Genomic DNA, 12,077 nt, shown 5'->3' with positions numbered 1-12,077 from the left:
GACATAACCTAAGTCTTTTTATATAAAAGATTGGCATTTTCTACATCCCTTAAATTTGACCTCTAAAACTTGTATGATTATTAATAAATGTATGATGTGTCTACATAATACTGCCCTTGGTATAGAAGACTTCTTGTGATTATCAAGAGGCTTGACTGAGTTTTATTAGTAGACTAAATGTTACGAGTTACTGTTTTAAACGCTTCTTAACACAATAGACACTAGGAATAGAGGAAAATATACTACAGACATACCAATATGTATCTTTGTATAGATAGACACTCACAAATAGGTGTCTTATAAATATGCCAGCTCCAAACTTTTACTTTGAAGTGTTGGTAGGTATGGTTTTGAGACACAATTTTGAGACTCAAGCTAATAAATACTTTAAGACATTCTGGCTCTTAGCATTACGGAATGAAAATACGCTTTTGGTGAGGGTGAGCTTCAATAAACCAAGGCTATTTTTCCACAGATGTCAACAAGAGGTAGAAAACATTATGAAGTTTCAGATTGTATTCCCATGCTTATTCATGCGTATCATGCTAGTGAGCTCCCGAAACCAATGCAGTTTCAGGGTGCTAAAGTTTCTGATATAATTGTGATACTTTTCAGAGTCAGTGGTTGGCTTATTTACCAAATGGTGTTGACCAGAGTGATGGCCTGTCTGCCCACGGTCAGTCAGTGGGACTGTAGGAGAGGTTTTACACATGACTGCGTGAGATGTGAAAATTCTTTTTCTGTGAAGTAGAGAGAAGAGAAGAGATAAGAAATTAACTGAGCCTGGCACAAATCTGAGGCTGGTGGCTACAGGCTTTTTTGACTGTACACTTGAAAATATTTTTAGTTGCCTATTGTTTCCTTATGAGAAAACATGATTCTTAATTAAGTTTTGTCATGTGTTTCCATGTTAAAGGAAAAATCTCTATAGAAGTACAAAATATTTATTTATTTGGAAGTTGCTGCAATCTGGGGGAGGAGCAATAAGCCTGTTAAATATAGTTGAATGGCTCTCATGAGTTAATGGCCATTTGCCTATATTGGTAATGGACAATTTTGCAGGTGAAGATTTTCCATAAATGTGGCAAACCCTTTGATACCAACATACACTCTTTAATACATTGTGCAGCTTAGATTGTCCCATTTATATAATGGATATCTAGTGGCATTAAATTAATCACTTTGTTTGAATATTAAAGAAAAAAATAACTTACTATTGAAGTTGAAATAGTTACCAGCTTTATTTTTAAAATGTGGCCATGGATTGGTGACGTAAAATGAAATTTTACTTGTATTAGTGCACAAACATGTCTATATGGACAGTAACCGTACACGGGACTAAAATCTCTCTACTCTGACTTATGAATTTGGAAAAGGAACAGAACATAGGTGTGCTGCATGAACAGAATGTTTCTCTGAAATTTTAATTCTCATTAGTTTTATCCTCTAGGATTTTACTTGATAACTCAGCCCAGCAATTGTTCTTATCTGGAAACTACTGTTAATGTGTGATCTAGATTTCTCTCTTGGAAAATGCTTGAAAAACTTAAGCAGTTGTGAAAAAGGATCTGACAGCAATTTTTCCATACTGTTCATTCCTTTCTCCTCTTGTCCCCTGCACGAAGATTATGCTGTTATTAAACTGGACCAAATCTTTTTTTTTTCCTGCTGTACTATGATTAGGGTGACCCAGGTGTCCTGTTTTTAAAGGGACAGTTCAGTTTTTTGGGACTTTCTTATATAGGCGCCTATTACCCCACCCCCTTTCCCGTTTTTTCAGTTGCTATCTGGTCACCCTAACTATGATGAGCAGTCCTTTAGTGGACTGGTTTTGATTTCAGGTCACAGTGGAACAGATCTAGATAAAATATCAGTGTTCTGTGTGCAGCAATTGCTTGCTGGGATAATATTTTTTTAAATGTGTATTTTTACTGCAACATTTTAAAGAGTGTGATTTATTTAAAATCAAATCTGAAGTATTGCAAACTATACTTACATTGCTTTATAGCTCCCATCTCCACAAAGCTGATTTCAAATCTTAAAGCCAAGAGATACTTGAATGCCTTTTTTCTTTCTCTTTAGATTATCAGCGTCTGATGACAGTAGCAGAGGGGATCACCACACTGCTGTTCCCATTTCAGTGGCAACATGTGTATGTTCCCATCCTTCCTGCCTCTCTCCTGCATTTTCTTGATGCTCCTGTCCCTTACCTGATGGGTCTTCAGTCCAAAGAGGGAACTGACCGTTCCAAACTAGAACTTCCTCAAGAGGTAATTACTGCATGGAATTGTCAACCTTTGTGTTTTACTAACCCAACTTTAAATATTTAATCATTATTCACGCTAGTCTCCACTGGAAAGCTGCCACAACATAAACAAATGCCCAAAAGAACTTTGGCACAGGTAAGACTCTGCTTAGAGAGGCTCTAGGCTGGAATCTTGCAGGACAAAATTAAGAGATGCTATGGGAAAGCCTGCACAACAAGTACTAGTCTATGTGGGCCTGACTTCAACAATTGCTGTTAATCCTTTTAACTGCCAAACTCTTGTCTTTGCTCCTCCAGAGAGATAGATTTACTAAAGTAAAAAATCAGTAACCACAGTAGAAAAGACTGTTCTGACAATCTTTTCTCCACCAGCTTGTGGGTATGGAGAGAGTATGGAAAAAGACTTTTGTACCTCTGAAGCTCAGGAGGTTCCTCATCTTCTCTGCTTCATGTGCCACCCCTGTAACTCTTTTATCAAAGTCACAATCCTTGATGGAATTCCTTTTAGGGACAATGCACTGGAATTGATGCAAGGATTGCTGTTAAGTGGCACAGGGCCTTTATGTGCACTTCCCCCTCCCCACAACATGGAATATCCTAGCTGTTTCCGGTGTACTCCCAGACCCTACCTGCCCATGGATGAGCTTTTGGGAATTGTGGCTGGGTCTGCCACTAGACCACCTGCCTGGCCTTAAATGAGTTATATTTAAAGTTTATATTTTTAGCTAAGGTCTCTGCATGAGTGCATGTCTGAGTACTAAAGTCACGTAAATGTTTTTAAAGTAACTATTATAGGTGCTCGAGTTACACCTCTGTAGACTGAAGATCTCTCTATGCAATACATTGTGGAAAGTGCAAACTTACACCCCACTCCCCCACGGTGCCTTATCAGTGTGCCTCCTCTGACAGTGAGAGGGTAGTTGAGTCTCTACTTGCTCAGTCCTTGGCCCCTCTGAGATTGCTGGCTAGTGAGTTCTTCATTGACAGTGAGGGTAGGGATGGAGTGTCGGAGTAAGAATTGGACTACGTTCATTTCAAATAAGCCCCTGGACATCCATCGTAATGGTAGTGACTTGGGTTACTACTAGGCTGAGCCATATTTGAGGTGGTGATCAAGAAGTGAATGGTGGTAGGTTAAAGAGCCTGTCTTCTGAACTGTCGATAGGCTTTTTCTGGATTTCCTTTCACAATAAATACATTTTTCTAAAGACTTATTTGTGTTGCTGTAACCGGGATGGCGAGTTACAGGGGCCTGTGGTGCCTGGGCTCCAGCAATATTCAGGGCCAGGGCCCCAGCTCCACCAATGTTGGGAGCCGGGTCTCTCCCCCGGCCCCTCCCTGCTGCCCCCACCCCTGAGCGCCTCCCCTGTCCCCCTAGCGTCCCTGCCTGATTAAAAGCAGGCACCACTCCACACTGCTCTGCCTTGCCTGAGCTGCTGGCTGCTGCTGCTGCCTAAGGCTAGATTACAGTACAAGAGCAGGCTGAGGCAGCTGGTTGCTGCTGCACCAGAGAAGGGGAGGAGGTGCACAGGATTGGCAGCCCTCCCCTCGCCTGACACCTACCGGGAGGCGATGTCGAGGGGGTTTCCAGACGGGATACCTCTGAACCTCACTCACCTGAGCAGCTGCTGTGGGTTCCTTGAGTGTCTGACCCTGTGATCCTGCCCCCTCTCCCCATGAGCAAGGGGCAGCTTCTCTCCCTCCCGCCCCGTGAGGCTTCACTGTGGGGCAGCAGGGGAGGAAGCCACATATGATGGCAGCCCCCTCCCCCTCCAGCACCTACCCGCCACAGGGGAGGTGAGGGGGCTTCTCTGGCGTGGGGGGGGTCCTCTCTCTCCCTAGCCCCGGGGCAGCCTGTCTGCACCCCAAGCTCCTCATCCCCTGCCCTGCCCCACCCCAGAGCCTGTGCCTCGAAGCCAGATCCCTCACCCCCTGCACCCCAGCCCAGACCCCTCACCCAGTGTCCCTCCCAGAGCACATCTCCCACACCCATTCCTCCTGCCCCAGCCCAGACCCCACACCCCAGTGCCCTCCCAGAGCCCGACACCTCCCCCCTCCCACACCCAAACTTCCTCCCATACCTTTAGGGAGGTGGAGGGTGGGGGCACGACTTGGACGCATTCTGGGCACCACCAAAAATTCTACAAACCTGCTGCCCTGGCTGTAACACCTAGTCAGCACAGTGCCATTGTCCCATGTCTGTGGGGTTCCAACGGGGATGGAGCTCAGCTGTTCTCAGTGGTGGCAGATGAAAGAACAAGAAGCAATGGTCTCAAGTTGCAGTGGGCCAGGTCTAGGTTGGATATTAGGAAACACTATTTCACTAGGAGGGTGGGGAGCACTGGAAAGGGTTACCTAGGGAGGTAGTGGAGTCTCCATCCTTAGAGGTTTTTAAGGCCTGGCTTGACAAAGCCCTGGCTGACATCATTTAGTTGGTGTTGGTCCTGCTTTGAGCAGGGGATTGGACTAGATGACCTCCTGAGGTTTCTTCCAATGCTAATCTTCTATGATTCTATGTGACAAAGAGATGGTTCCTTAAGTGCTTGAGGATAAGTACTTCAGTAAGAAAACAGGCAGGAATGGGGCTGGGAAATGTTCAGTGCAGAATTTCTGCCTAGAACCAGAGGCAGAGAAACGGTGCTGGGATAGTATTGCTTTATAATAAAGATCCTTTTTCAGTGTTAGGAGGAAGTGACTTTGATTCTTTGCATATGATGATAAGGTGGTTGTCAATAAGTCTTCTCTTGAATAAAGTGTCCTAACCATGTGAAACTTGCTGTGTTTTAAACACAAAGAAGTTATCTAGCCATGCTTTTCAAAAAGGTTGTGTTAATACAGTGTAATTATTGTACTCTCTTTAGTTACCAGATAAATTTAAAAAATTACATCTTAATGTAGTGGCCTGGTAATACTAATGTTATGCCAAGTTAAATGTCTCCAATGTAGAGAAGGTAATATTTGGGAGGAAAAACTAACTGTTAATCAACTTAATAGTTGGAAAATGCCAGCAGTTATAAAAGATATTGAGTGCCAAAAACAGGTACTCTGAACAAAACAGTTGTAGAGCTATTTCTTCTTTTTTTCTAAATATGCACCACATATTCTGGGGAAGTACTATATTAAAGGGTATTTATTTTTTGATGCTTTATTATGTTCTCCCATTCTATATGTGGGCAATGGTTAATCTCATTTGAAAAGTAGCTATAGTATGTGGTTGATACAGTATGTCATAACAATTATGGGGGGGAAGAACCTTGAATTTAATAGAGAAGGTTTTGAATCTGGACTTCATGCAGATTAAAAAAATAAAAAGCAAGCAGAAAATCCTCTTAACACATGAGTGATGATGAAATACTGTTCACTTTAGCATTCCTTTATTGTTCAGGCCAAGGGACAGCTTTTCAAGCCCTTGGTCTAAATATAAACCATTTGTGCATTAGAGATAAAATTCTAACAACTGGCCATCATGCCGCCTTAAGGTTACTAATCTCCTTGCATTTACTTTAATCGTCAGATCTTTTTTGAAGAGGAAAGTGAACAGGACACCTTAAGGGATTTCTGAACCCAAATCTCATTTTAAAATTTTGTAAATCTTATGCAGAGCTGAAATTAAAAAGCCTTTGAAATGCAATATTGATAGATAAGACGGTCTTTGAGCTAAGAGCATAGAAAGAATTGTGCTACTGTGGGTCATTAACCATTTCATAAATATATATGTTAAGAAAAGCAGATTGCGCTTTATACTGAGCAATAATTTTATTTGCATGTGTTCCAACTTTATTATAGTGCATTATCACTGTTTTCTATTTTAACCAGCGCATTTTTATATCACAGAAAGGATTCATGTGTAATTAATGTCAGAAATGTCCTTGAAATTAAAGAATATTTTCTAAAACAACTCTAGGGGTTTGGTTTTATTTTTGGTTTGGTTCACTGTTGCATTGAATGTTGTCCTGCTGAAAATTAATTTCCTTAACCTGGTCTGGGGATTAGCCTATAATAATATATAATCTAATTTTGTTAGAAATGGAGTGGATATTTAGGATGCACTAGAGAAACCGAAGGCATCCTGGTAACCAATTAAATATCAGTTCAAAGCCTAACAAGGACATGTTTCTGTTACCCTGTGAATATGTAGGTCTCTTGTTCCATAGATTTTTACATCCGGCTGGAACATTTTAGAACACGGTACCCTTGAGAAACTGGTTTGTTTTAGCACTTGCTTTAATCAGCACAGTGAATTCATAGGCAGTGAATTTCAGATGCAAGCTGCAGTTCAGGAGAAAAAAATCAGTTACTGTTTTCATTGTGCCATTATTCCTTAGGGTGCACTTGCAATGTAACTAATTTATATATAGGATTTTCTCTCTGTGAAGCTTCTGAAATAAAGTGTCTACTAAAGTAGACGGATAACTGCACACAGTTTTAAAGTCCATGGTCCAAGATCATCCCTGTGTTTTTAAAAGCTGCGTGAGGGAAATAGAAAATCTCCTCCATGAGGAAATCCTCATGGAAATTTCCCTGCATGACACATTGGGAGCCAAATTTTGTTCCTCAGTGGGAATGCTGCCATTAAAATATGGCAGATCCCCAAGGGTCTGTGTGGAGGCGCTGCACTCCCACATTGTGGCTCTGATCCCATCAGGATCCTCTCCCAACCCCCACTTCTTGGTAGCCTAGCTCCAGAGGCTCCCCTGGGTGAAGTGGCTGCCAGGAAGAATCCTCAGAGAAGTTATAAATGCCTGGAGCTACGTTGACTCTTGTGGCTAATGTTCAAGTGGGCAGAGGGAGCAATGTGATTTTTCTCCCCTCACCCTCCGCCTCTTTCATAGACCCTGTGGGCGGGGGGGACCCTCCAGCAGTGTCTGGGTGGCAGGGTGAAGGGAGGTGTCCCTTTGTACCACAGACTCCCCAAGCCCTTTTCTACATAGGAGACCATGCTCACTCTGTCCCCCACCCCACATGGATCTAAGGAGGTGCAGTCTACCTCCTTGATTTATAAAGTCACACATTTTTAAGTATTGCCATCAGTAAGTCCCTAGATTTATTTCAGTAAGGCCATACACTAGTGGACTCCCTAAGTCACTTTCCTATATGGCTGCTATTCTTATCTAGCACTCAAACCCAATAAATATAGTAAAAGTGGATGTCACCAGCTGGTGACGTGGAAATAATTCCTCATTCTTGATATGTTTTTGGGGGGTTTTTTGTTAGTTCGTTTAAAAATCAAGTTGGAAAACACAAACTAAGATCTGGGATTATATTCTAGAGGTTGAGAAATAAATTTGGAGCCAATTTCCCATTTTCAAAAATGTATATGTAATTTTTTTTAATTGTTTTTGGTCTTTCAGGCTAACTTGTGCTTTGTGGATATTGACAATCATTTCATAGAGCTGCCAGAGGAATTCCCCCAGTTCCCGAACAAACTGGAGTTTATTCAGGAAATCTCTGAGGTTCTCCTTCAGTTTGGAATCCCTCCGGAGGGTAACCTGCACTGTAGTGAGAGTGCCACCAAACTCAAGAATCTTGTCCTTAATGACTTGGTCAATGACAAGAAGAACGGAAATATACCCAGCAACACCATCAACATGTACGAGTTGCTGAAAGGCAATGAAACCATCGCCCGTTTGCATGCTCTAGCAAAGAGGACGGGAGTGACGGTAGAAAAAATGACCATCACAGCTTCTATGGCAGAGAAGGAAAGGGACATAAAACTGCAGTGTGAAGAAGAGGAGCTGAGGGACTATAAACTAAATGTGCAGCTTCGTGAGGTCTTTGCCAACCGCTTCACTCAGATGTTCGCGGATTATGAGGCCTTTGTCATTCAAGCTGCACAGGATATGGAGTCATGGCTGACCAACAGGGAACAGATGCAAAACTTTGACAAAGTAAAAACAACCAGAAGCCTTTTGGTTTAGCTGACTGCTATTGGGTGAAATAGCTACATTTTAGTTATTTATTCATCGCTCATCTACTCCAGAGTCCTGTGCCTTTTGATATACAGGGTTAGAACCTCAGTTGGTGTAAATCGGCATAATTCCATTGAAGTCAGCACATGCAAATATAATTCTAGCTGGTGGCTAAGCAGTTGACGGAGCATTACCTGTGACTTTGTTCAAAGCGTAGTGATATATAAGCACTCGCGTACTGTGGGAATAGGTGCATTCATGGAACTTAAAATATAAATCCTTTTATAGTGACACTTTCTTTAAAGCAATACTTCCCTTGCTTCCATCTAGACTTCCTTTTTTTCTTACATGGCTTTGCAGTGAAACTGACCATTCTTTTTCTCTAATATCAAACTATGGAAAGAGATGTGATGTCAGAAACCTAGCATTGTAACTTTAGCTTTGTGAAGAATGAAAAGTAGGCTGTGAGAGGTTGGGGAGCCGATGAGGAAAATCTGACATGTTAGTAAAAGAAACACAGACTGACTAGTCACATCACTTGATTTCAGTGTGGCTTTTTAAAGGAAGCAGTAGTGCTCCTATAGCATCAGCTTTGTTTTTTATATCCAAATCCTACGCTAAAAATGACACAAGGAGGATTAACATCAGAGAAAAACAAAAATGATTTTATGTCAGGTTTGACAAAAAGTAGAAATGCCGCCTCTAATATGGTCTTTAGCTTATCAGTATTTGACATGAGGGTAGCCTGTTCCACTCCCCCCCTCAAAAAAGTACACGTTTTACTAGGCTAATTTCTCTAGCATTTCTACAGATGCTGTCCATTTTGGTGGCTTGTCAGGTGAAACCTGAGTAGAGGATTTAGCCACACAGCTCAATTTTAACAGAAGTTGTGTAGATAATTACCTTCGTCAGGTTTAAAAATCTCAGCCTAGGTGTCTTCTCTTTCCTTACAACCGGAGATTGCATAAATGCGTTGAGGAGCTTCATCTAACCTTTATCCATGTATCAAACAGTTGTTTCCTTGACTCTAATAGATGCAGGTAGTTAGGTGGATGCTAATTAGCCTTGTAAACACAATAGAGTGCTGACAAGGAGACAAAGGATATCTGAGGTTCCCAAACTGTATGCACTTGATAGTGGTCCAGAGGGAGATGAGATGTCATGTGATGCTGGCTCTTCCTGTTTCCAGATGCTAAATTGCACTAAAAGACGCTAAACAATACACTAAATACTTCTCCACACAAGTAATTGCTGTAGCTATCAGAAAGATGTTAGGATCCACCCTGTGAGTATGTTTGGGAACCTTTAGATACATGAACTAGTAAGTCTTTTCTGTCTCTGTTCTGTAGTATAGGAGAGGTTTGTTTAATAAGTGTCAAGACAAAAAATAACGATACGGCACTAATTATCTGTCCCTTATTGCAGGCTTCTTTCCTGTCGGACCAGCCTGAGCCTTACCTGCCATTCCTCTCACACTTTATTGAAACCCAGATGTTTGCAACTTTCATAGATAATAAGATTATGTCCCAGTGGGAAGAGAAGGACCCTTTTCTGCGGGTGTTTGACTCCAGAATTGAGAAAATTAGACTGTATAATGTAAGGGCTCCTGCACTCCGGACATCTATATACCAGAAATGCAGCACTTTAAAAGAAGCAGGTATGTCCAGAGCTGCTAATGTTCAACTTCAAAAAATAAAATTCAAGGGTACAATGGGGAGAATGAAGACCTTTAAACAAATTAATTCTCAGCCATTTGAGAGAGAGATGAGCAGCTTGTTGAAGTGAAAGCAGTACTTAGCAGTATCACTGTTTTGGCTACCGAAGCTTTTTTTGAACACTAAAGGTGTAGGGAGAGTAAGCCCAGGCCGCCCTCCTCCCCTCCCTGACTCTATTTCATGAAATTTTGGAATTTTAGAATGAGTTTCAGATTTTTGTGGTCTCTGTCTCTCTTCCTGACTTTGAACAGCTTTTGGTGTTGCTCGGATAAGCTGAGGGGCAGCTGCTCTCAGGAGCAGCACTGGGTAGAAAGGTTGAGTTCCTGGGCCAAGGTGTGTGGCAGCACTCCCCCTCCATCTACTCTCATGAGGAGCCAGTTTTGGACAGACTGAATCACAAACTCTGCTTCGGGTGGGGTGAAGGGCACAATAATCAAATGGGGAGACGTTAATAGAAACAGTCCCGAATAGAGCCTTTGGGGATGTCGTATCACTCCACAGTGTGCTGTGCACTGGAGGCTGCTTTTTAATTCTTTACGTTCACAGGACACACTTTTTCCCCTCAAAATCCTGCACAGGGATTTAGCCATGCAGCACCTGTTTGGGGAATTTGTGCAGCTGAATTCCACCGTATCACTTAGGAAATGTATCCCTAAAGCTATTAGGATGCTAAAGAAATTATTTTCAAATGTGTTTTTATTTATATAAAGCTTTTTAACTGTTGCTAAAACTCAGCATGCTCCTACCTTACAGAAGAACAGTAGGAATGTCTGTTTTGATTAAAAACCTTTCTAATTTGCAGGTCAGCTATCTATCCAACGGCTTATTTCTGTTGATATTGTGGCACCAGAACCTCATATTCTGTCTCGTGAAAGGCAGCAAGATGATAGTAATAGCAAGTCTCCTTCATGTTTTATCGGTCACATGAATTGTGAACCCAGCACCAGTCGCTTGTTTCTCTAACCAGCTATTTCTGGAACCGTCAGAGCAGGCATTTAATCTTCCATTCTTGTGCCTCCCAGTATTTTGTGCTATCAACAATAGAAGACACTAAGACTAAGTGAAACTTAATATAAAAAACCCATACTTTCTAATACAGAGGTTCTCAAACTTTTTTTGCTGGTGCCCCCCCCTTTGAAAATAATTCAGGTCATGACAACCCTCCATCCCCCAAAGTGATAGCAAATTACTGTACATGCTCGTAGGGACATACTCCTAGTATTGCCACCCTTATTTATGTGCAGCTGCTGTTGGCAGTGCTGCCTTCAGAGTTGGGTGGCCAGAAAGTGGCGGCTGCTGTCCCCGTTTCTCCCTCTTCCCCTCCCCGTGCCCCCAGCTCTCTCTGGCAATATTTTGTGTGATCTCATGAGCCCCCCTACAGTAGCCTTGGGACTCCTAGTTTAAGAAATGTTGTTCTAATAACAAAATACCAAAAGATCCGCACCCTTTCAATCACAACTCTCTAAAGTAGAATACGGGTTGTGGGATGTGCTCTTCACAAAATAGTCTAGGTCACAGCTGTAATTTCTCCATCTTTCATATTTATTCATCTTTAGAATCATTAAGACTAAAAAATCCATTTACTTTAGTGTAGTGCAGGGGTTCTCAAACTTCATTGCACTGTGACCCCCTTCTGACAACAAAAATTACTACACGACCCCAGGAGCAGAGGCCGAAGTCTAGGCCCCGCTGTCCTGGATGGAGGGGCCAAAGCCCAAGGGCTTCAGCCGCAGGGTAGGGGACTGTAGCCTGAGCCCCACCCCCCAGGGCCGAAGCCCTTGGGCTTTGGCTTTGGCCCCCACACCCGGGAAAGTAAGTCTAACACCAGCCCTTGCGACCCAGTAAAATGGGGTTGTGACCCACTTTGGGGTCCTGACACACAGTTTGAAAACTGCTGGTGTGGAGGCTGTGAAGAGCTGAATAAACCAAGTAATGTTTGGCAAATACAAATTTTCTCCACTTATGTTCATTGCTCATTGTGAATCAATAAATTGAACTGGTTTGGAATTTTTGGTCCCATTTTACTGGAGACTTGAGATGAAATCCTGACCCCATTGAAGCCAATGGCAGAACGCCTGTTGACTTCAGTTGGGCCTGGATGTCACCCTTTGTTTTCTAGTGAGTCTTTCTGCCTCCCTGTCATAGCCTTGAGGGCTCCTAGTTTTTTTCACCTTTTTTACACTCCCC

General features: G+C 42.3%; 1 protein-coding gene across 5 annotated transcripts in view; it reads left to right on the top strand.

The window, feature by feature from the left end:
* Window positions 1–12,077, top strand: part of DENND5B (DENN domain containing 5B) — a 163,085-nt gene that overhangs the window by 96,559 nt on the left and 54,449 nt on the right. For all 5 annotated transcript variants that reach the window (XM_084617287.1, XM_084617286.1, XM_084617289.1 and 2 more), the window contains 3 exons: window positions 2,083–2,270; window positions 7,618–8,154; window positions 9,601–9,832. In XM_084617287.1, the coding sequence (XP_084473413.1) occupies window positions 2,083–2,270; window positions 7,618–8,154; window positions 9,601–9,832 (957 nt within the window). The remainder of the gene's footprint in view (window positions 1–2,082; window positions 2,271–7,617; window positions 8,155–9,600; window positions 9,833–12,077) is intronic.

This window comes from Lepidochelys olivacea (genome assembly GCF_965140295.1).
Source record: "Lepidochelys olivacea isolate rLepOli2 genome assembly, chromosome: 1".
Lineage (NCBI taxonomy): Eukaryota > Metazoa > Chordata > Testudines > Cheloniidae > Lepidochelys > Lepidochelys olivacea.
This window is presented reverse-complemented; position numbering and strand designations above follow the sequence as displayed.